The 25,895-nt window shown below is 49.1% G+C and overlaps 1 protein-coding gene across 1 annotated transcript in view; it reads right to left on the reverse strand.

The window, feature by feature from the left end:
- Positions 1-25,895, reverse strand: part of wdfy4 (WDFY family member 4) — a 307,274-nt gene that overhangs the window by 245,358 nt on the left and 36,021 nt on the right. The window contains exons 12-18 of the mRNA XM_072491727.1: positions 24,438-25,048; positions 21,463-21,553; positions 18,600-18,814; positions 17,086-17,198; positions 13,975-14,200; positions 11,050-11,126; positions 8,304-8,522 (exon numbers count right to left, since the gene is read on the reverse strand). Coding sequence (XP_072347828.1) covers positions 8,304-8,522; positions 11,050-11,126; positions 13,975-14,200; positions 17,086-17,198; positions 18,600-18,814; positions 21,463-21,553; positions 24,438-25,048 — 1,552 coding nt within the window. The remainder of the gene's footprint in view (positions 1-8,303; positions 8,523-11,049; positions 11,127-13,974; positions 14,201-17,085; positions 17,199-18,599; positions 18,815-21,462; positions 21,554-24,437; positions 25,049-25,895) is intronic.

The raw sequence follows: 25,895 nt of genomic DNA on the forward strand, positions 1-25,895 counted from the left end.
ACCATCAGAGGTAAGGGCAAGTTAGTTCTGAATCCTTCCACGTTACAATTCAGTATCTATTGTCGCCTTAAACTGAGAGCTGTGCTCCAGGTTAGATTCCTCACTCAGTTCAGTGTCTCAGCTACATTTCGCAGCCATTTCAAACCCTGTGTAAGTCCACAATGACCCGCACCTCCACCGACAGAGGCATTTTCTCTTCTTCATTTGGGAGCTTTGTCGTGAATTCTTCAATTTGTTTCCTACTCGGGCACCACAGAAATTCTGCCATTCGACCCTGCGTCACATGAAACTCTCAAGTCATAATTATGCGAACAGGAAAGGTCAAAAGGTCGAGTGCCCTGAAGAGGCTGGCGCGACTCCAGTTCAACACTTTGAAAATAATTGCTTCAGTATCTTCATAGGGGCTTCGTCCTTGTGGTGATACACCATTGTACTTCCCTAGCATTGTACATAGTTCTCTAATAGTTGTGTGTAACGTGGCCCTGTAACCCTGTGTATTGTACTGTGTATTGTACTGTAGCTCTGTCGAGGTTCGGTCACCTGTATGTAACCTGACCTGGCCACGGAGAGCTCCGCCTTAGCCACTCCCCCGGGAGTTAAGTATAAGACCCAACTTCTGAGACCGGACCCATTTTGTCTGGGGTCGTCTGTGTCGGGTAAGCTTCCTATGTAGTGTATGAAAGCCTTAGTTAAAGTCTCACATGTCTTTGTGGTTCTTGACGCTTAGTGCATCAGTCCTCTTGTAAAGTAAAGTCGCCACAGTTCCAGGTGACCATAGGCTGGTTTCCTCTTTGAGGGAGGGGGTGGGGGGGGAGCTGACTGGTGGTGATTTAACCTGAGGGTCACCACACCTCAGGCGAGGGGCAAGGTTGAGAAGAGGCGTGCCATCATGAATAACCGCGGCTGGTACGGGAATTGAACCCGCGACGTTGGTGTCTCTGCATCACAAACCTGCTGCCCAGCCAACTGAGCTAAACCACGGGGCTGGGAAAGCGGAGAACGCCGCCCCATATCCGTTTCCTCTACATTAATATATGATTCACGTGCCTCGGGCGGGCAGGCTTCACTCCTATTTTAAGAACGTATTTGTGAGCACAGTGCAGGAGTGGACCTTAACATGGGTCAGTTGAGGTCCACCTTGAGCTGCCTGGCTCGCCCATCTCCCACCCACACTGCTGGGTAACATTGCATGGGACTGAACTAAGAAATTAAAAATAAGGTGAAATCTCAGCACTCTTGTTCCCCAAATCCTGAGTAAAATTAAAACCATAAATTATTTTAAATCCCCTCCCCCTCACACATGATTGTGCTGAATCGAATAATGTCGAAGTGGGAAAAGTTTAAATATTTTAGGAGGGATACTAATTACTCTGCGCCACGCGGCATTATTCTTGCTACAGTAAAGGGTTGCCTCTCCCCCTACTGAAAACTGGCAGAGCTATGCGATAAGGTGCAAAACAGAATGATACCAGGGCTGAGTGGTTATAACCTATCAAAAGATTTGAACAGGTTGGAGCTCCTTTCCCCACCAAGGCCACCAAGGACGTGACGGAGATCTTCAAAATTGCGAAAGGGTTTGATAGGTTAGAGGGGGTAATGCCACTTGCAGGCGAGAGCAGAACCAGGTGCCACGACTGTGGGGTAGTTACTAATAAATCGAATGGGGAAATCCATATAACCTCTTTACCTAAAGAGTGGTTAGAATATGGAACTCGGAGACATCGCCATGGCACCTGCTCTTGTCCCATGAGCTTGTACTGCCAAATTGGCGGCTCAGAGTAACAAACAGGCTCAGTCAAGGAAACAGCTGGTGTCTGACCCATGACGCTGCTGCGCCAAAAGTAACTGGGCCAAGTTCCGTAGTTGGCCCTGTGATTGTAGATTGTATTTGTAGTGAGGAGGGAGGGTACTAACTGCCCCCTGTGCGTCACTGTCAACAGGGAGGGTAAAATGGCAGCAGAATGATCCTGATAATGTTTGACCAGCTGTTGGATCTGTTGAAACCTGGGGCGAAATTCTCCCCAAACGGCGCGATGTCCGCCGACTGGCGCCCAAAACGGCGCCAATCAGACGGGCAGCGCGCCGCCCCAAAGGTGCGGAATGCTCCGCATCTTTGGGGGCCAAGCCCCAACATTGAGGGGCTAGGCCGGCGCAGGAGGGATTTCCGCCCCGCCAGCTGGCGGAAACGGCCTTTGTTGCCCCGCCAGCTGGCGCTGAAATGACATCCCCGGGCGGCGCATGCGCGGGAGCGTCAGCGGCCGCTGACATTTTCCCGCGCATGCGCAGTGGGGAGAGTCTCTTCCGCCTCTGCCATGGTGGAGACCGTTGCGGAGGCGGAAGGGAAAGTGTGCCCCCACGGCACAGGCCCGCCCGCGGATCTGTGGGCCCCGATCGCAGGCCAGGCCACCGTGGGGGCACGCCCCGGGTCAGATCGCCCCGCGCCCCCCCCCCAGGACCCCGGAGCCCGCCCACGCCGCCTTGTCCCGCCGGTAAATAGGTACTCTAATTTACGCCGGCGGGACAGGCAATTTATCGGCGGGACTTTGGCCCATCCGGGCCGGAGAATCGAGCGGGGGGGCCCGCCAACTGGCGCGGCCCGATTCCCGCCCCCGCCGAATATCCGGTACCGAAGACTTCGGCAACCGGCGGAGGTGGGATTCACGGCGGCCAGCGGCCATTTTCCGACCCGCTGGGGGGTCGGAGAATGACGCCCGTGGTGTTGGTTTGAACCTCCTGGTGTCAAATCCAATGGGAGTCGAGGAATAAGATTCCGCCATTGAGAGCCTGACTTTGGTAACAGAAAGCCCTGCACTGTTGGAGGAGAGTCTCGTACCGATTTGGCAATGAAAAATGCTGGAAAGGAGTAGAGGGAGCTCTATTGTGTCGAACCGTGTGCTGTACCTGTCCTGGGAGTGTTTGATGGGGACAGTGTCGAGGGAGCTTTACTCTGTATCTAATCCCGTGCTGTACCTGTCTGGGAGTGTTTGATGGGGACAGTGTAGAGGGAGCTTTACTCTGTATCTAACCCCGTGCTGTACCTGTCCTGAGAGTGTTTGATGGGGACAGTGTAGAGGGAGCTTTACTCTGTATCTAACCACATGCTATACCTGTCCTGAGAGTGTTTGATGGGGACGGTGTAGAGGGAGCTTTACTCTGTATCTAACCCCGTGCTGTACTTGTCCTGGGAGTGTTTGATGGGGACAGTGTAGAGGGAGCTTTACTCTGTATCTAACCCCGTGCTGTACCTCTCCTGGGAGTGTTTGATGGGGACAGTGTAGAGGGAGCTTTACTCTGTATCTAACCACATGCTATACCTGTCCTGAGAGTGTTTGATGGGGTCAGTGTAGAGGGAGCTTTACTCTGTATCTAACCCCGTGCTGTACGTGTCCTGGGAGTGTTTGATGGGGACAGTATAGAGGGAGCTTTACTCTGTATCTAACCCCATGCTGTACCTGCCCTGGGAGTGTTTCATGGGGACAGTGTAGAAGGAGCTTTACTCTGTACCTAACCCAGTGCTGTACCTGTCCTGAGAGTATTTGATGGGGACAGTGTAGAGGGAGCTTTACTCTGTATCTAACCCCGTGCTATACCTGTCCTGGGAGTGTTTGATGGGGACAGTATAGAGGGAGTTTTATTCTGTATCTAACCCCGTGCTGTACCTGTCCTGGGAGTGTTTGATGTGGGGCAGTGTAGAGGGAGCTTTACTCTGTACCTAACCCCGTGCTGTACCTGTCCTGGGAGTGTTTGATGGGGACAGTGTAGAGGGAGCCTTACTCTGTATCTAATCCCATGCTGTACCTGTCCTGAGAGTGTTTGATGGGGTCAGTGTAGAGGGAGCTTTACTCTGTATCTAACCGCGTGCTGTACTTGTCCTGGGAGTGTTTGATGGGGACAGTATAGAGGGGGTTTTATTCTGTATCTAACCCCGTGCTGTACCTGTCCTGGGAGTGTTTGATGGGGACAGTGTAGAGGGAGCTTTACTCTGTATCTAACCCCATGCTGTACCTGTCCTGAGAATGTTTGATGGGGACAGTGTAGAGGGAGCTTTACTCTGTATCCCACCCCATGCTGTACCTGTCCTGAGAGTGTTTGATGGGGACAGTGTAGAGGGAGCTTTACTCTGTATCTAACCCCGTGCTGTACCTGTCTTGGGAGTGTTTGATGTGGGGCAGTGTAGAGGGAGCTTTATTCTGTATCTAACCCCATGCTGTACCTGTCCTGGGAGTGTTTGATGTGGGGCAGTGTAGAGGGAGCTTTACTCTGTATCTAACCCCATGCTGTACCTGTCCTGGGAGTGTTTGGTGTGGGCAGTGTAGAGGGATATTTACTCTGTATCTAACCCCGTGCTGTACTTGTCCTGGGAGTGTTTGATGGGGACAGTATAGAGGGGGTTTTATTCTGTATCTAACCCCGTGCTGTACCTGTCCTGGGAGTGTTTGATGGGGACAGTGTAGAGGGAGCTTTACTCTGTATCTAACACCATGCTGTACCTGTCCTGAGAATGTTTGATGGGGACAGTGTAGAGGGAGCTTTACTCTGTATCTAACTCCGTGCTGTACCTGTCCTGAGAGTGTTTGATGGGGACTGTGTAGAGGGAGCTTTACTCTGTATCTAACCCCATGCTGTACCTGCCCTGGGAGTTTTTGATGGGTACAGTGTAGCAGGAGCTTTACTCTGTATCTAACCCCGTGCAATACCTGTCCTGAGAGTTTGATGGGGACAGTGTAGAAGGAGCTTTACTCTGTATCTAACCCCGTGCTGTACCTGTCTTGGGAGTGTTTGATGTGGGGCAGTGTAGAAGGAGTTTTACTCTGTATCTAACCCCATGCTGTACCTGCCCTGGGAGTGTTTGATGGGGACAGTGTAGAGGGTGCTTTACTCTGTATCTAACCCCGTGCTGTACCTGTCTTGGGAGTGTTTGATGTGGGGCAGTGTAGAGGGAGTTTTACTCTGTATCTAACCCCATGCTGTACCTGCCCTGGGAGTGTTTGATGGGGGCAGTGTAGAGGGAGTTTTACTCTGTATCTAACCCCATGCTGTACCTGCCCTGGGAGTGTTTGATGGGGACAGTGTAGAGGGAGCTTTACTCTGTATCTAACCCCGTGCTGTATCTGTCTTGGGAGTGTTTGGTGTGGGCAGTGAAGAGGGAGCTTTACTCTGTATCTAACCCCGTGCTGTACCTGTCTTTGGAGTGTTTGATGTGGGGCAGTGTAGACGGAGCTTGACTCTGTATCTAACCCCGTGCTGTACCTGTCCTGGGAGTGTTTGGTGTGGGCAGTGTAGAGGGAGTTTACTCTGTATCTAACTGTGGTGAATGTATACTGCTAATAATTCACCAGTGCTTTGTTCTGCTGTTGTGTTATGTTGTTAACCCTGTGGGCTCCGCCTATGGGCAATGGTGTGGCTTCACCCACAGGGGGATATGTGGGGCGTGTTCGGGCTCCGCCCATGGCTTCTCCCCTTAAGAGGAAGTATAAAGAGCAGCTGACCTGCAGGCAGTTCCCAGTATTGTACCAGTCGCAGGCAGGCACTGTTCTAAGCTGATCAAAACCACGGTTTACTTCTCCTTGTGTCTTTGAGTGAATTGATGGTCGCATCACTAACTCCGTGCTGTACCTGCCCTAGGAGTGCTTAATGGGGACAGTGATCAGAAATATATTCATTTTTCGACGTCCCATGCCTTTCATTTTTATATCATGTAACACATTAGAACAGCAGGCAGTTGTAGGAGGAGGTGTATGTTTGGGATTGGGATTGTGAAAGGGCTAATTAACTCTTTTAGTTAATAATTTATAATTTCTTCAAGAAAAAGAATATGAAACTCAAGGGCCCGTTTTGGATGATGAGGTGTGGAGTGAGGCCCTGAGGAGGGTTGTTGTACCGTCAATATGACGCAAGGCAGGTTGAGGTAACGTCAATTAAAGGTTTTTTTAAGCAGAACTTGATCCTCCGCAGCTTGGTTACAGAATGCAGCTGCTGAGGGAAATGGAGGGAAAAGCTGGGTTCTTATACCGGCATTTCTGGGTGGAGTCCAGTAGGCGGCAGATCCTATCAGGACCCAGCATCCCTCCACCAATAGCCTGTCGCCAAGTGGTGTACCATATTACCCCTAATACATACCACCACAAGGGTGAACTCCACATGATCGTGCGCGAGGCATGGTTTAATCACTGGGTCACTGTCCGTGTGGAGTTTCCACATTCTCCCCGTGTCTGCGTGGGTCTCGCCCCCACAACGCAAAGATGTGCAGGGTAGGTGGATTGGCCACGATAAATTGCCCCTTAATTGGAAAAAAATTAATTGGGTACTCGAAATTTATTTTAAAAATGATTGAATGGGAGAGCAGATTCGATGGGTCGAATGGCCTAATTCTGCTCCTATGTCTTATGGGCAGCATGGTAGCATTGTGGATAGCACAATTGCTTCACAGCTCCAGGGTCCCAGGTTCGATTCCCGGCTTGGGTCACTGTCTGTGCGGAATCTGCACATCCTCCCAGTGTGTGCGTGGGTTTCCTCCGGGTGCTCCGGTTTCCCCCCACAGTCCAAAGATGTGCAGGTTAGGTGGATTGGCCATTCTAAATTGCCCTTAGTGCCCAAAATTGCCCTTAGTGTTGGGTGGGGTTGCTGGGTTATGGGGATAGGGTGGAGCTGTTGACCTTGGGTAAGGTGCTCTTTCCAAGAGCCGGTGCAGACTTGATGGGCCGAATGGCCTCCCTCTGCACTGTAAATTCTATGATATCTATGATAATCCAACTCAAAGCAGTTTGTAAGGCGCACCTGACTAGGTCCAGGATGAGTCGGTTCTTTGCAGGGGTGGAGGACAAGTGCGGGCGCTGGGCAGGGGGTCCGGCTAACCATGTACACGTGTTCTGGTCGTGTCCCAAGCTTGTGGGTTTCTGGGTCTCCTTCTTCAGCACCATGTCGGCGATTCTGAACACTGAGCTGGAGCCCTGTCCCTTGGTGGCCATGTTTGGGGTGTCAGACTCGCCGGAGCTGCAGAGGGGCGCGGTGGCCGGTGTCCTGGCCTTGGCCTCGCTGATAGCCCAGGGGTGAGTGTTGATGGGGTGGAGGTCAGCATCTCTGCCCAGGGCCTCAGTGTGGCTGGGGAGATCTGATAGAATCCCTATACCTCAAGAAAGTCAAGTCCACCGTGAGGGAAACAATTAGGCATTTTACCAGAGGTGGCAACTGTATATTGTGTATTTCAAAGAGCTGGTCACCGTTAGTTGCTAAGGGGGATGGTGGGAAGGTTTTTGAGGGATTGTATGTGGGAATGCAAGAGGTAGTTCTGTTTGGTTGTGTTGTCCGGTTTTGTATTATGTATAAAATGGAAAAAGTTGAATAAAAATATTTTTAAAAGAGGAATATGGAATTCACTACCAAAGGGTGAGATGAAGAGCCTAGATGCATTCAAGGGAAAGCTATATGAGGGAGAAACAAATAGATATAATGGAGGCCCAATTACGATGGTTGGAAGGAGGCTGCTGTGGGACACAACTGCCATCATGGGCCAGTTGGGCCGAATGGCCTGTTCCTCTGTTACGAATTCTTTGTACAACTCCATGAGCTTCTGACCCCATCCCGTCTATTTCTCTTGAATGGTGTTTCGTATCTGTAATCCCAGTTTCTGTCCATTATCAGACTTCTTAACCATGGGATCATTGCTTTGTCCTCCCTCACGCACTTTCCAGCCAGACGTGCCACTGGATAGTGATGAGAAGCGCGAAGCCCCTGTCCGATAGTCCTCTCCTCGATGCAGGGGCACCGGTGCCTATGGAAGTGCTCTCACTACCCTGCAGATCAGACCTGGAATCTTCCTTCGCGACACGGTTCAATGCCTGAACAGCCAAGGAACAGGACGACAGCCTGGTAATACCCAAATTCACTGATTTCACTGTCATAGCCGTCATGATATTCAGGTAAACATCATAGCACATACACACCGATGGACAGATCAACGGACCAATCAACACACACACAACACCACAGCCAATCGCAGGCAAGAGCATACACAGTATAACACAGGGAACACGACACTTCCTGAGCATTCCAGCAGGAGACAGCTCAGGGCGCAGAGCTCACAGCAAGCCACTCAGACATCCACCATGTGCTGAGTGCCACTCCAAGATAGTATTAGGAATAGGTCCACAGATTCTAGGGTTGGGATCGAACCTCAGTAACCAGTTTACCACTGTAAATAAATGTTAGCAATAAAACTGAGTTGTACCATTCGCAACCGTGTTGGTTGGTCTGTGTAGCAGAGTACCCAACACATCAATAGCAAAGTGATAGCGGTGACTTACCCAAGGGCTCAAACACTTCCTCCTGGGTGGAAATGACCAACCGTTTCTCTGGTGCTGAAATTCTGACTGATAAACAAATGAAATCTTTCTCCATCTTTGACGTGTGACGGAAGAGTGTGAGAAAGCGAACGGGATGGGCGTCGAAAGCAGAACTGAAGCTGATAATGGTGAACCAGGTGGAGTAAGTGAAGCCGGCAGGCGGTGGAAACCCCCGACAACCTGAGAGCAAAAGGTCAGAAAAGCAGAAGTTAAAAGTTGGTCAGCCTCTCTGTAATCTCGCTGACTTTACTAAAGTGGGTGGGAGGGGCTGCCGTGTGGCGGCAGGGTGGCACAGGGTGGTTGGCGCTGCAGCCTCACAGCACCAGGGGCCCGGGTTCAATTCCGGCCTTGGGTGTCTCTCTGTGCGGAGCCTGCACGTTCTCCTCGTGTCTGTGTGGGTTTCCTCCGGGTGCTCCGCTTTCCTCCCATTAGTCCTAAAATGGGCAGGTTCGGTGGGGTGACGGGGATAGGGCGGAGGAGTGGGCCTAGGTAGGGTGCTCTCTCAGAGGGTTGGGGCAGACTCGATGGGCCGAATGGCCTTCTCCTGCACTGCAGAATCATAGAATTTACAGTGCAGAAGGCCTGCCCATCGAGTCTGCACCGGCCCTTACAAAGAGCACCATACTTAGGCCCACTCCTCCACCCTATCCCAGTAACCCCACCTATTTGGACACTAAGGGCAATTTGGCACGGCCAATCCACCTAAACTGCACAGCGTTGGACTGCGGGAGGAAACCGGAGCACCCGGAGGAAACCCACGCAGACACGGGGGGGAAGAACATGCAGACTCCGCTCTCACAATGACCCAAGCTGGGAATCGAACCTGGAACCCCGGAGCTGTGCGGCAACGGTGCTAACCACAGTGCTGCCGTGCCGCCCATAGATATTCTATTCTATGGATCCTCTGCGTGCCAGCCATGTGGCATTGGCATCAGACTCCATCAACTCAGTAGTGTGCTTCAGTGGCTTAAGAAGAGCGTCTTTCACCATATTACTAGTATGACTATTTCAACATTGGCCTCCAACGTTCTAGCCTCCCTAAAACTCAACGCGTCCAAAGCTCTGCTGCGGAATTCTGTGTCCACAGGATCCTCCGCTTTGCCGGCAGCGCACCCATGCACGCGGGTTTCCCGATGGCGTGAGGCGGCCACAATGGGAACGGTGGATCCCACCCCGGTGTCTGTACCCTGACTCACGGTTTGTTCACCCATCGCTCCTGGTGCTCACTGACCTGAAACCCGGTCGAGCAACACCTTGAATTTAAAATTCTCATCCTTGTTTTCGAATTCCTCCCCCTTTTTCCGTAACGTCCTCCAACCCTAAAACACTCCAGAGTGCTGTACCTCTCGAATTCTGGTCTCCTGCTCATCCCTAATTTGCATGACATTGGAGCAGAGGAGCAGGAGTAGCCCATTTGGCCCCTCAAGCCTGCCCCGTCCTCGAAACACATCTTAGCTGATTATCCATCTCTACTCCATTTCCCCCCCATAGTCATCATATCCCTTGATGTCATTAGCATCCAGAAATCTATCAATCTCTGTCTTGAACATGCTCAATGATTGAGCTTCCACAGCCCACTGGGTTAGAGAATTCCAAAGATTCACCACCCTCTGAGTGAAGAAAATCCTCCTCATCTTAGTCTTAAATGGTCTGCCCCTTATTCTGAGACCACGTCCTCTGGTTTTAGACCCACCAGCCAGGGGAAAACATGCTGAGCGGGATTCTCCGTCCCGCCGCATCCGTTTTCTCGTGTGGCGCGCCCCCACTGGCAATGGGATCCTTCAACCTGCCAGCCGGCCAATGGGGTTTCCCATTGTGGGCTCCTCCCCCCCCCCCCCCCCCCCCCCCCCCGCCAACGCCGTCGGGAAATCCACAGGCGTGCTACCGGCGAAGCAGAGGATTACGCCAACGGGGAATCCAGCCTCCTATCAACATCTACCATGATATAATTTCTAATATATTATATAGCATAACATACCATAATCATGTGCAATAACATCTACTTAACGCGACTGTTGTCATCTGTGCTTTCGGCTGTCTAGGTCCCAGACTTTGAAATTCCCTCCATAAATCTCTTTGCCTCTCTTTTCTCCAACAATTCTTCTACCTCTTTGACCAAGATTTGGCTCACTTGTCTTAATGTCTCTTTGTGTAGCTCAGTGTGAAGGCTTTGTCTGGTAATGCTCTCCAAGAAGCATCTTGGGATGCTCCACTACATGAATGGCATTAATAAAAGCGCCAGCCGTTCCTCCATTGGTCACACTTTCACGACCCCAAGTCACAAGGTTAGGAGTTTCAAGTCCCACTCAAGGACCTGAGCGCAGAAATCATGCGTTGGCCAACCCAGCACAACGCTGAGGGAGTGCCGCACTGTCGGAGGTGCCACCTTTCAGATGGGACGTTAAGCCAAGGCCACGTTCAGATGGATGCAAGGGATCCCATGGCACCTTGTGGAGAAAGAGCAAGGGAGCATTTCATTCCTATTCGTTGGATTCTTCCGCACACAAATGTGACGCTGTGCTCCCTCCATTAAAACAATGAGTGGACTGATTGTGTTCCAGTGATGATTAAATCAGATAAAACAACATTCATAAAAGCAATTTAAAGTACCAAAGTCTTTGGAAGAAATTATTTGACTAAAGAATCTCGGCTATGTCTATCAGCACCCTTCTGATAACCATAACGCAAAACGTGGTAAATTACATACCGTCTCCAATCCCACCAACTATTGGGGAATCTGCGTTAGACCCAATTACTGTCGCCAGGGTAGGTAAAAAACAACACCTAATAAAACAAATGAGAGAGTTAGGCCGGCATTCAAGAACTGACAAGGTCGGAGATCATTTAATTTAATTTCTTTTTACATTTGTTACTCTTTAGCTCTCCCTGGGCTACACACCTTCCATAGAACCACAGGATCCCTACAGTGAAAAAAGAGACCATTCAGCCCATCGACTCTGCACTGACCCTCTGAAAGGGCACCCTACTTGTGCCCACTCTCTTATCCTTTCTCCATAACCCCCTTAACCTGCACATTCCTGGACATTAAGGGGCAATTTAGCGCGGCCAATCCACCTGACCTGCACATCTTTGGGTTGTGGGGGCGAAACCCCCGCAGACAGGGGGAGAACGTGCAAACTCCACACGGACAGTGAACCAGAGCCGGGATCGATCCTGGGACCTCGGCGTTGTGAGGCCGCAGGGCTAACCCACTGCGCCCCCGTGCTGCCCCTTGATGCCACAGTGCTAACCGCTGCTCTCATACTCAATGGCCTGTTCTGCTCTCCAGTTTACCACTGAAAGAGGTGAAAACCCACAGTGGTTGTTTCCTTCTCACCCTCCCTTCCGCCTTGTGGCGATGTACCTCGAGCCTTTGCTCACCATCGGTGGCATCAGGAAGGTGACTCATGGGCATGTAGATACCACCCTCCCTACCTCTCTCGCTCCTTTAACATGCTCCTTAAACCTTAAGTCTTTGAGCAAGTTTCACCAGTGAGGCCTCGACACCCAGACTTTGATGTGGAGCCTTTGCAAATGTGGCAGTGATGCACATCTAGAAGACCCACTCACAAAAGCTCTGCCAGCAAACCTACGGCCTCTCTCAACGAGGGCAGCAGATGCACGGCAACATCAAACGCCTCCAAGCTCCCCCTCACGTCACGCACCATCCTGCCTTGGACAATGTAGCGCAGCCCGTTCAGCATCGCTGGGACAAACTCCTCGAACTCCCAACCTGACAATGCCGCGTGTGGGAGCCCCTTCGCTACATGGACTGCAGCAGTTCAAGAATATCCGCTGCCACTTGCTCAGGGCAACGAGGGCAGGTCAACAAGTGCCAAGACTGCCAGTGCGACCTGTATCCCCAGAATGAATTTTTAAAAGGGCTGAGTGGGGCTGCTTCATTCTCACAAAACATTTTATTTTGTGTATACGCGTGGCATTATTGTTAAATACCGAGTGCCAACCTGGATTCAGACTGGCAAAAGTTTGCAACCCTACTCTCAGAATATGAAAAATTCAACGCACGCAAACAGCAAGTCACCATCACTGCTCTAATCGCCCTTCCTCTGGATCCACCATCTGCTGACACACCACACATCCAAAGTTAATAACTGTAATTACAACGCTGGGACCACTAGACCTTGAATAGAAGCCAGGTTTGAAGTACCATCGCAAGTCTACTTGTCATTTCAAAACTGTCTGACTGATGAAAGAAATGCAGACCCAGCACCGGGCTGAAATCTCAGCTTGCTGCGCCCACTGTCATCTTTAGGTATCAGCAGTCAAGGGGTTAATTATAATTATCCTGCTACCACTTACTGAAGGATGACACTCCTCCCCCACGCCCTCTGACCCAGGGGCCGTCAGTTCAAGCCCCGTCCCAGGGACTCGAGCGGACTCGAACACATCGAGGCGGCACGGTGGCACAGTGGTTAGCACTGCTGCCGCACTGCGCCGGAGACCCGGGTTTGATTCTGACCTCGGGTGACTGTCTGTGCGGAGTCTGCACGTTCTCCCTGTGTGTGCGTGGGTTTCCTCCGGCTGCTCCGGTTTCCTCCCACAGTCCAAAGACGTGCAGGTTAGGTGGATTGGCCACGGTCAATGCGGGGGTGGGGGTGGGGGGGGTGGTTGCCGGGACCGGGCAGGGGAATGGGCCGAGGTAGGTTGCTCTTTCAGAGGGTCACTGCAGACTCAATGAGCTGAATGGCCACTTTCTGGACTGTGGGAATTCAATGGATAATCTGGGTTAAAAAAATCTTGTGCCCTTGATGATGAGACAATTAAACCCTATTTTATTTTCCCTCACAGGAGGATGTAAAAGATCTCATGGCACTATTCAAAGAAGAGAGCTCACACTGTGTCATGGTCTCAGTCAGCACCATTAAAACAGATTACCATTGCTGCTTGTGGGATCTTGCTGTGTGTATACCGGTTGCGTGTCTCCCCACTTAACTACAGTGACTACGAGAAGGCACGGTGGCACAGTGGTTAGCGCTGCTACCTCACAGCGCCAGAGACCCACGGTCAATTCCGTCCACGGGTGTCTGTGCAGAGTCTGCACGTTCTCCCCGTGTCTGCGTGGGTTTCCTCCGGGTGCTCCGGTTTCCTCCCACAGTCCAAAGATGTGCAGGTTAGGTGGATTGGCCGCGCTAAATTGCCCCTTAGTGCCCAAAGATTAGGTGGGGTTATGGGGATGGGATGGGAGATTGAGCCTCGGGGTTCTTTCGGACGGTCAGCGCAGATTTGATGGGCCGAATGGCCTCCTTCTGCACTGTAGGGATTCCATGATTCAAAAGCCCTTTTTCAGTGTGAAGCTCTTTGGGGAGTGAAAGACACGATGTAAAGGCAAAATCTTTTCATAATAATCCTGCAACATGAAATCACTCAGATCATCCTTGTTTTCTTCACTGATTACAATTCATGTTTGTCTCTCCTTCTTAATTCTTCACTCGCTGACCATTATAGTCTTTGCCAATTTCAATTTTCAATCAGATCGATTTAATTTTAGGTTTCATTTCATTATTAACGTGCCAAGCCGAACTATGCACAGACGACCACACTTTTGCCAACCGTGTCAGTAATCATTGCACTACAGATTATGCTCTTTGTAATTTGTATCTATGTTTCATACCCATAGCCAACGACGGACATGTCAAACTCTGCAAAGGAGGGAGCAGTGGATGATTTGGTTGGGTGGAAATGACGAGAAGACATCATGGAGACTAAGCTCATGACACGGTGTCGCGGTATCACCCGACGTCTTGACATGTGGGATATGCTGAATCCCGGTATCGGTCTGTGCTTTGCAATGAGCGACCCTCTCCGGGTGAAGCTTCCGGTCTGCCCTGGGCCTGTGTCTGTAACAGAGGAAGAAAATGGCCACGCAATCAGAATCTTCGCCACGGAACACACTCACCAACCTCACATAAATTAACCGTTTTAAATGTCTCTCCACGGGCAGCACGGTGGCACAAGTGGCTAGCACTGCGGCTTTACAGCGCCCAGGTTCGATTCCCTGCTGGGTCACTGTCTGTGCGGAGTCTGCACGTCCTCCCCCGTGTCTGCGTGGGTTTCCTCCGGGTGCTCCGGTTTCCTCCCACAGTCCAAAGATGAGCAGGTTAGGTGGATTGGCCATGCTAAATGTCCCTAAGCGTCAAAAAAAAAGGTTAGGTGGGGTTATTGGGTTACGGGCATAGGGTGCAAGTGAGGCTTAAGTGGGTCGGTGCAGACTCGATGGGCCGAATGGCCTCCTTCTGCACTGTATTTTCTATGTTCTAAGTAAACTGCAAACATGAATTAGATGTTCTAAGTAAACTGCAAACAGATTAGCCAGCGATGACAAAACTGAGGCCTTTCACTTGCATCAATGAAAATTCATTTATATTTTGCCCCATTGAGAGAATCCATAATCTGCCTCTCGCTTAAATGTTGAAAATGAACACATTTCGTTACGTTTGACAAAGAAAATAATGAAATGAACTGCAGACGCATACAGCGAAGAGATTTGCTGCTAATATTCAGGTTAGAACGAAACCTGAACAAGCCTTAAAAAGAAGATCCATCCTGCTGAAAAGATTATTTGCACGGTTCCCGATTCGGAAGTGTTTGACCTCAACCAGCTTTTATTTCAATCTGCAACAGGGGTCTTAAATTTAATCCTGTTCTTTATTTGCAGAGTGCCAATATCGACTGGTTCACTTAAGGGGGAAGAACGGTCAAACAAGGAGAGTGGAGAAAATTAACGTAACAAATTGAATCCATGAGCACTGTGCGCATAAAAGAATACGTTCTGCTGGTCAAGATATATATATATTTGTGTAAGCCACTGCTATTCGCTTGAATTTTAATTATCCAACTGTAATTATGCACTTTCAGAGACTTCTTAGTGAACAACAATTTATTTACGAGGATCTACCTCCACATCCTCTGACCCAGTGCTGGAAAGCCTCGTGACTAAGAGAGCTCCACCTCCTGGGGTGACTCCCCACTCTGAGTCCCGATTGGTCACCCAGGCCAGGTGACCCTTACTCTGCTGTGTTGCCCTTAAAGGGAAAGTCACCACAACAATATTTTGTGGATATTTTGTTCAACAATAATTTAATTTATTTGTCTGGGGCATTGTGCCCAATTTTGGTCCCCTTATTTGATGTAGTGGCATTGGAGGCAGTTCAAAGGAGGTTCACAAGGTTGATTCCAGAGACGAGGGGTTTGTCGTATGAAGAGAGATGTAACAGTTTAGGCCTTTACTCCCTGGAGTTTATAAGAATGAGGGGAGATCAAATTGTGGCATGCAAGATGATAAACGGTATGGATATGTAGACGTGGAGCGGATGCTTCCTCGTGTGGGGCATTCTAGAACGGGAGGTCGTAGTCTTAGGATAAGAGGTAGGAAATTTGAAACTGAGTTGAGGAGAAACTACTTCTCCCACAAGGTTGTGAATTTGTGGAATTCGCTACCCCAGAGGGTGGTGGATGCTGGGACAGTGAGTAAAGGTTTACCAGTGCCTCTGGTTTAGCACACTGGGCTAAATCGCTGGCTTTGAAAGCAGACCAAGGCAGGCCAGCAGCACGGTTCAATTCCTGTACCAGCCTCCCCGAACAGGCGCCGGAATGTGGCGACTAGGGGCTTTTCACAGTAACTTCATTTGAAGCCTACTTGTGACAATAAGCCATTTTCATTTCATTTTCAAATTCAAGGAGGAGTTAGACAGATTTTTAATTGGTGATGGGATGAAGGGTTATGGAGAACGGGCAGGACGGTGGAGTTAAGGTGGCAGGCCAGGATGGGATCAGCCATGATAGAATGGCGAAGCCGACTCGATGGGCCAAATGGTCTAATTCTGCTCCTATATCATATGATCTTATGAGCATGCGTTTTGCACACTCATCTCCTGTCCGTAACCTGACACTTAGCCCTCAGCCCTCAAGCAACATCTGAAACAAATGACCCAGCAATTTTCCTCATTGTTCTCTGTGAGAGAATCCTGTGGATAAATTGGCTTCCTGGTTTCTACAATCAAATGCATTTCATTGGCTGTAAGGCACTTCTGTCACAAAGGGCATGATAACCACAGAATTCCCTACAGTGCAGAAGAAGGCCATTCAGCCCATCGAGTCTTCACCGACACTCTGAAAGAGCAATCCGTCCAAGCCTACTCTCCCCGCCCAATCCCAATAATGGCTTAACCTAACCTACAAGTTTTTGGACACGAAGGAGCAATTTGACCATGGCCAAACCGCCTAACCTGCACATCTTTGGAATGTGGGAGTAAACCGGAGCACCCGGGAGGAACCCCACGCAGACATGGGCGCTGTGAGGCAGCAGTGCTAACCACTGTGCCACCTTGCCACCCCGATACAAGTTGCTTTTTCCTTGAGAACAGTAAATCAGTGGTAAAAATGATTTGCACTGAGCGAAGTGACTGAATCGTGAGGAGCAGATGAGTGGTCTCAAAGAGTTCAAACTCACGATGATGAAAAAGGTGAAAGACGTATCCTACTTTTTAAGAAAACTGAACTGGACAACCTTTGTTCAGCTGAAATGTGTTTATTCTCAGGTGTAACATTTTTTTGTCAACCTACTGGATTTAGTCAGATTTTGGGCGTAAATAACAAAGAAGGTAACTGAACAAACAGGCTTGCAGAGTTCTGCTCTGCTGCCCATTCAGAAGGAGCGACCGTTCCCCATAACCTTGCGATGGTCCTGGCTCCTGCCATCGCCATCCTCTTGTCATGTGCTTACCGTCGGAGCCAATCGGATGGCAGGAAAGGTCGATTTGATGTTTACCAGATGAGCCACAAACTCGGGTCTTTCCAGCTGTACAATTGAGTGGGTCGCCAAGCCGCAGGAACTGTCTGTGAATTGTAAATCAGAAGACAGGAAACATGGATGCGGCACAAAAGGAGGCCATTCAGGCTGTCATTTGCCTGCCAGCTCTTTGGTATTCAATTAACCCCACAGCTTGCCCAACAGCGCTGCAAGTTGCTCATCCTCATCTGTTGATCCAGCTGTTGTAAAGTGTAAAATGCAAGCAAATCGCTACATTAACATCTGTGTCACTGAGGCTGAACCTTTTTTTGGAGACCGGTTCTGTAGATGGTGGACAGGGTCTGGGGAGTCAGGGGGTGAGTTGCTCACCGCAGAATTCCCAATCTCTGACCTGCTCTTATTTGACTGGTCCAGTTCAGATTCTGGCCAATGGTAACCCCCAGGATGGTGATAATTTCAAAGAATTTTTTGCATTGGTGGAGCTGGATTGGGATTGACAAGGAAACCAGCACTGTATCAAAAAAGCACACGATTCTTACACTCAACTGTAAAATTTATCTCTGACATTAATATTTACGCCACCTCTCTGCCTTCCCAGCACACTGCCCCAATAAAATTGCCATTGTCATAATATCCACTCATGTATATAATGAGATGCAGACAGGCAGTGATTGACACACAGGATGACCAGTAAGCACACAACACAGTGCAGCCAATCACCAGACAGGACACTACCACTATAAAGCCAGAGGGCACTAGGTTTCCCGTGCTCTTGGGACCCAGCCACTGAGACAGTCAGAATCCACGAGCTAGCCAGTGCAAACACCATGCGGTAGCTAGTAAGTCTGGTTAGGCTACTACAAGGCCCCCAGTCAGTTCAGTATAGTATCGACCCACAGCTGAATATGTATATCAGTTCTATCGTTCAATAAAACAGTGTTGGATCTTCTAAAGTGTTAGACGTCTGTTTCTAGCTTCCCTACATCGAGTGCAGTCCACATCGAACCAACCTGCCTAACACATCAGCCATTTCATTAAGAAACTGACATAAGTAGCAGGTTTCAAAAAGAGCGATAATGTAACTTCAATAATAACAATGTACGTTTGTATAATCCCTGTAACATCGTAAATCATCCCAAGGTGATTAACTTAGAGAACACAATTTAACACCAAGGCTCACATGGAAATATTAGAAAAGGTGACCAATAACTTGGTGAAAGAGAGATATGTTTTAAGGAGACTCCTAAGGAAGGAAAAGGAGTTAGAGTGGTGGAGATGTGTAGAGAAGAATTTCCTGGGGCGGCATTCTCCAGCCGCACCCGCCCGGCGACCGGAAAATCCCGCCCGAGGTCAATGGACTTTTCCATTGTTCGTGCCTCACCCGTGGTCTTCGACCCTGGACAGTAGAAGGCACGAAACGGTTTGGAAAAAGCACTTTGCTAACGGTATCCGAGTGAGAGCGAGTGTAACAAGGGAACGGACAATACCTCAGGATTGGTGGATCAATTGCTTGGCAAGCCAGTTTCTCGAAAGTCCGGATGAGGGGTAAGTGTAACGGATCCCCGATATCAGCCATTGCTTCCTTGCAGCGACTCACTAGGATGGTCAAAAGTCCAGAGCCACACATGGCCTGCCGATTCCTTTCCGATTTGACCAGCGACAGAATATAATCGGCCACTGCATATTGCAGCTCCAAGGATTGCTGGAGGGGACAAATGGTGAAGTTGCATTTTCCTCATATAGACATGTACAAAGGTGACTCTTTTTTTTTTCCTCTTCGTTCTTGGCACGTGGGCGTCGCTGGGCTGGGTCAGCATTTGTTGCCCATTCTTAATTGCCCTTGAACTGAGTGGCTCGCTGAGCCATTTCGGAGTGGGGTAGTTAAGAATCAACCACACTGCTGTGGATCTGGAGTTGCATGTAGGCCAGGCCGGTTGAGGATGGCAGATTTCCCACCGGGAAGGACATTAATTAGTGAACCAGATGGGTCTTTGCGACAATCGGCAATGGCGTCATTTTTAATTCCAGGTTTTTATTGAATTCAAAGTTCGCCATCTGCCCTGGCGGGATTCGAACCCGGGACCCCAGTGAATTACCCGAGGTCTCTGGTTTACTAGTTCAGTGACAATACCACTGCACCGCTGCCTTCCCTGGGGCACCATACATCCTATTGGGCTTTACTCTATGATGGATGAGCTTTTTTTTTAAACGCCACATTTAAATTAACATTCAAACCTAAAACTAATCGTAAAAAAATTTAAAAAAAATTAACTGCACAAATGCAATTTTATTTAAATGTTCAATGAGAGCAGGTGTATCTTGCACAATGATGTCAAGAAAATTGGGAGCTGCATACAGTAGCTCTATGTGTTCATGTTGACCTTAGAATCACAGAATCCCTCCACTGCAGAAGGAGGCCATCCAGCCCATTGATTCTGCACCGACCCTCAGAAGGAACAGCATATCCAGGCCCACGCCCTATCCCCGTAACCCCACCTACCCTTTTTGGGCACTAAGGGGCAATTTAGCATGGCCAATCCACCTAAACTGCACACCTTTGGGCTCTGGGAGGAAACCAGAGGAAACCTACACAGACACGGGGAGAACGTGCAAATTCCACACAGGCAGTCACCCGAGGTCAGAATTGAACCTGGATCACTGGCGCTGTGGGGCGGCAGTGCTAACCACTGTGCACCAAGCCGCCCTCACACCATATCCTACTAGACTATTGCTGATCTGTACTTCAACACCAGTTACTCGCCTTTATTCCTTTTCCCCTGACTAAATAAAAATCTGTCAATCTCCAGTCTTTAAATCTTCACTGGTCCCATAATCACAGTCTTCTGACAGAGAGAATCTAGGTTTCTAGTATTCTGCGTGTGGAAAAAGGTTTCCTGATTTGACTCCTGATTATCCTAGCTCTAATTCCTGGATTTTGGTCTCTAATTCTGGATTCCCTTGTGAGAGGAAATAGCTTTTCTGCATCTACCCTATTAAACCCCCTTATGACATTCCACACATCAATTCGATCAGCCTTCATCCTTCCTTACTCAAGATGACACAAATCAAGGTTATGTAACCTTTTTTTGACCCTTTAGCATACCCAATTCTTTTTTCCCAATTAAGGGGCAATTTAGCGTGGCCAATCCACCAACCCTATGTGGTGATATGCATCACTGTAAATACACAAGGGGTTAATGTAGGTACACTGCGACTGAGTAAACACTAGAGGGAGCACCAGAGACATCATGACACACAGACATTCAACCAATAGGTCAGTGAGATAGGACACGACCAATGGGCAGTCAAGACACCCAGAGGTGACACTACCACAAGGGGGCAACCCAGAGAAATAGACAGGGCGTACATGCTCTTTCTCTTTTCCATAGGCGACACTCAGAGAGACAGGGGCAGATCAGGAAGCATCACACCCACCGCATGGTTTAGAGCAGACTGGTTAGTTAGATTGAGTTACTATAGCAAGGTTAGCAGGAGAGTCGAACTCAAGTAGGAGAATTGTTAACTGTTCAATAAATGTGTTAAACCTATCCCCAAGTCTGAACCTTCCTTTGTCAGAGTATACATCAAGGAAGCAGCTTATGCTCTTTGCAGAAGCATAACACAACACCCTACACATCTTTGGGTTGTAGGGGTGAGACCCACTCAGACACGGGGAAAATGTGCAAACTCTACACGGACAGTAACCAGGGTCAGGATCGAACCAGGGTCTACGGCATCGTGAGGCAGCAGTGTTACCACTGCACCACCCTGCTGCCCTGAGGGTTATGTAACCTGGCCAAATCAATTAATCTTATAAAGCTATGGTATCATTTTGGTGCATCTACTCTGCATCTGCCGAAGTCAATGTGTCCTTTGCGAGGTGCGTTGTCCTTTGGTAAATATGGCAGTTGCAACACAAAACCCGGTACAGCTATCTCACAAGAGTTGTGAATGAAAGCAAGTACTGCTGCCTCACAGCGCTAGAGACCCGGGTTCAATTCTGGCTTTGGGTGACTGTCTGTGCGGAGTCTGCACGTTCTCCCCGTGTCTGCGTGGGTTTCCTCCGGGTGCTACGGTTTCCTCCCACAGTCCAAAGATGTGCAGGTTAGGTGGATTGGCCATGCTAAATTGCACCTTAGTGTCCAAAAGGTTCGGCGGGGTTGTGGGGATAGGATGGGGGAGTTGTCCTAGGTAGGGTGCTCATTCAGGGGGTCGGTGCTGGCTCGATGGGCCGAATGGCCTCCTTCTGCTCTGTAGAAATTCTGTGATTATTCTGAAAAGTTGTACTGAGAAAAAACATTTCACTCTCAATGATGATTATATACCTCGCAATGGAAGACTGATAGATACCTGAGGGGCTCCTTCACAGGTTAGATTTGGCAGTAGGTCCATCATGACGCAAATGGCACCTGGATGGACAAGGACAGGATCTGGAGCAAACCTTCATAAAGACAAAATGCAAAGCGGTGAATCCATGTCATTAGTGTGTATTGTAGATAATACAGGATAATGGTTTTCAGTGGGTCAGGAGACCAGTGAATCAAACACCGAGGCGACCAGAAAATCAACTTGCACCGTCTGAATCCCTGATGTGTGCTCCCACTAACTTGCTCCAAAGCAAGCACGAAACCTCACTAAATCTATCCCTCCAATCATAACAACGTTCTTTGCAGAACTGTAATAGAACAGTTTTGGGTGTGCATTTAATCTCGAATGGCAGGTTACCGAATAAGGCACATACACAGCACTGCTGCCTCACAGCGCCAAGGATCCGGGTTCGATTCCAACCACGGGTAACTGTGCGTGTGCGGAGTTTGCACATTCCCCCCGAGTCTGGGTGGGTTTCCTCCGGGTGCTCCTGTTTCCTCTCACAATCAGGTTAGGTGGATGCGCAGGTTAAGCGGATTGGCCCTGTTAAATTGCTCCTTAGCGTCCAAAAGATTAGTAGGGGTTATGGGGATAGGGTGGAGATTTGGGCCTAGGTGGAGTGCTCTTTTGGAGGGTCGGCACAGACTCGATGGACCAAATGGCCTCCTTCTGCACTATAGGGATTCTATGATTCCATGAGAGTCAGTATAGGTCTAAACTAAGCCATCGCACTTACACCTTTCAATCCAACCTGTGCCGTGAACCTTCTCATCTTCCAAAGGAAACGCAGTACATCCATCTACAATTAGAATCAATATCATTCATTCCTGGTTTCTCCCAGAAAACACTCTTGATTTCCAACGGGATCGCCACCACCGACATATGATTCTCTGACAAAAAATCTCCAGCAAAGAAAAAAAACCTTCAAAATGAAAGGAAGGTTTTCAATCTTACTTGAACTGATACCTAACGTGGAATATCTCATCTACCGCCTTCCATCATGGCCTCTGAAGTTCCCAAAAGACTTTACTGACTGTTAAGTACTTTTGAACTTTTGTCACTGTTGTAATTTCGGAATCATAGCGGGTCAATTTGCTCACAGCTGAGGGCCCACAAACAACAAAATGCCCAGAAAATCTGCATTGGTGCTGTTGGTTGAGGGATTAAATTGTTTGATCGAACGCCAACCAGCCCAGATATAACCATCCTGACCTTCTTAATCTACAAATGAGGATTTTAGCTTTTTTGTGCAATCGAATCTTTCGCAATCATTCAGGCTTTCAGATACATAACCTAACAAATGATCTTAGTCTTTGGAGAAGCAACAAGGAATCTGAGACATTAGTCTTGATGAATCCTTCGTTTTAGGATGCATGACATTTCCGACAAGTCAGAAATATCCAGTTCGACGGTCCAAAGTTAGGTGATTCTGGCCTTCCCAACTTCATCCGAATGGCTGATTTCAAATTGAATCAGAACTTCACTTCAGCTTGCCCCTCATCGCTAAGGATAAATCCTCAGCGATGAGTCTCGACAATTTCTTACAGGGATGTACTGCAGTCTTATTAAATTAAGAAATGGAGTCAGTACTTTCTGCAGCCATAACACAGATATATTCCCCAGCACGAGGGACTTTATGCAGTGGTATATTTCATTTTATGAAGCTCAGAATTTATTACAAAAGAACAGGGGTGTGATTGAAAAGTGCTGGAGCATCAATCTCGAATGAGATCACTCCAGTCCGGGCTAATTAGAATTGCCTTTTGAAAAATCAGACTCATAAACCACCAAATCGAAAGACACTTCTCACGCGGAATGGTTATTAATGTGCCGAGCACTGGTTCTGGCACCATTCCATGTTACATACAAGGAACTTAAAAAAAAAATTTAGAGTACCCAATTATTTATTTTCCAATTAAGAGGAAATTTAAGCGTGGCCAATCCACCTACCGGGCACATCTTTTTGGGTTGTGGGGCTGAAACCCACGCAGACACGGGGAGAATGTGCAACCTCCACATGGACAGTGACCCAGAGCATGGGATCGAACCCGAGTCCTCAGCGTCATAGGCAGCAGTGCTAACCACTGTGCCACCGTGCTGCCCTCACACACAAGGTACATAAAAGGGAGGAAGAATAGGTGAAAAAGTTACTGATCGAGGATTAAAGCAGAATCATCCACCAGATACGTCTATCACATCACTGGGGGTGGCACAGTGGCACAGTGGCTAGCACTGCTGCCTCACAACGTCAGGGACCCAGGTTCAATTCCGGCCTTGGGTGTGTGTGGAGCTTGTACTTCCTGTCAGTGTCTGCGTGGGTTTCCTCTGGGTGCTCTGGTTTCCTCCCATTGTCCAAATATGTACGGAGTAGTTGAATTGGCCGTGCTAAATTGCCCCTTAGTGCCCAGTGATATGAAGGTTAGGTTGCAGGGGTAGGGTGGGACATGGATTGGTGCAGACTCGATGGGCCGAATAGCCTCCCGCTGCACTGTAGGGATTCTATGATTCGCTGAGTTGATACAAAGTTGCAGTTTGGCAAATACACTAATTAGAATACCTGAACTCGACTATGCAGCATTACTGGAAGGAATTATTTTAATAGTAAAGTAAAGTCGCTGTAATCCCCCTGGAGGTGGGGAGCTGACTGGTGGTGATTTAACCTGAGGATCACCACACCTCAGGCGAGGGGCAAGCAGGAGAAGACGGGGCCTTCATGACTAACCCGTGTTGTTAGCCTCGCTCTGCATCACGAACCAGCTATTTAGCCCACTGAGCTAAACCGGCCCTCAACAGCTCTGATGCTCAATAAGGTTTAATGCAGGCCGCAATTTGCTTTGTACAAACCTGCAGAGTTCTACACTTTTGTTAATGATTTTGAAGTGATTTAACAATCTTCAGGATCCTCCCTGTCTCCCGTGGCCGAAACATGGCTTATGGGGCTTGAGTAGTACCCTCACCTGCCTTCAGGTTCAGCATTAATCGGCTTCTTCCAAGGTTTGTCTGTGTTGTTGGGTGCATCATGATCGGTCGCAGTCACCTCCGGCGCTTCGCTTTCATTGCACGCCTCATCGCGATTTGGAGGGAGATCGCTGACGTGTTGAGTGGAACGGGGAGATGACAATGTGTCCTTGGCCATCTGGTCCAGGAAATCAAAGAGCTTGACGCATTTCCTTAAAGGTGGTGGAACGTCCTCCTTTGAATTGTGGGCAGAAGTCAGAAACTCCTCAAACGTCCTGCTGGCACCGATGTCCAATGAGTCTTTTAATCTTCCTCCTTTGCCGCTGAAACAACCAAAAAGTCTGAGGTCTTCCGCCACTTTGTGAAACTGGCCCTGAGTCCTGAAGAAGTGACTGTTGACGGGGTCAGAGTGCATGGCCACGGCAAGAGTGCAGAGTGTTGATTGGATAAGGTCCCAGATGTCATTCTGGTCCACCGCATCCCAATTGCCCGAAGGCGGCTCGCACAAGGCTCCTTCCATGTCAGCCAACACCGACTGCAGAGCGTTGAAACCTCCAGCAGTCCGGAATGCAGTGCGGGCTTTTGGCACCCCCAGGACATTTAGAAGGGACTGCAGTGTAAGGGGAGATACAACAGGTTAGAGTGTTAAACTGCACATTCCATTATCCAGCAGCATTGCTCACTCAGAAAACACCTATGATGCTAAGAAACTATCATTGGCCAACAATGCACTGTGAAAGCAATAATAATTTCATTCAGGAACACCCAAAGACCTCTGTGGATGGATGAGGTGCCTACAATGTAGACCGCGATTCACCCAAGAAAATGACTCGGTGTCATTTCGGGCGAGTTCGATGGGGTGTTTGGCGCCCGGAGTGAATCCCGTTTTTGGCCTATCCAGTGTTCATCAGGCTCAATGGCAATGAGGCTGGGAGCAACGAGGTGGAAAATTGCACCTGAAGTTTAAATTGATCAGAGAATCGTAAAATTGAGACGGCGGCTATTTAAGTCGCATTGGCTTTCTGAGAGAGCTACTATCCAAATAGTCTCCATAGATCCATAGAACCCCAAAAACGCAGAAGGAGGCCATAACGGCCCATCGAGTCTGTACCGACCCTCTGAAAGAGCACCCTACCTCGGCCCACTCCTGGAACTTATCTCCCTAACCCCACTTGGGCACTATGGGGCAATTGTATCATGGACAATCCACCTAACCTGCACATCTTTGGACTGTGGGAGGAAACCTGAGCACCCGGAGGAAATCTACGCAATACGGGGGGAATGTGCAAACTCCCCACAGACAGTCACCCAAGGCCGCATTGAACCCAGGTCCTTGGCGCTGTGAGGCAACAGTGCTAACCACTATGCCACCGTGCCACCTCATTCCCCTCCTGTTTGAAAGTGATTACTGAGTCTGGTTTCACCACCCTTTCATTCTAGATCATGCCAACTCATTG

Source organism: Scyliorhinus torazame, chromosome 28, assembly GCF_047496885.1.
Source record: "Scyliorhinus torazame isolate Kashiwa2021f chromosome 28, sScyTor2.1, whole genome shotgun sequence".
NCBI lineage: Eukaryota > Metazoa > Chordata > Chondrichthyes > Carcharhiniformes > Scyliorhinidae > Scyliorhinus > Scyliorhinus torazame.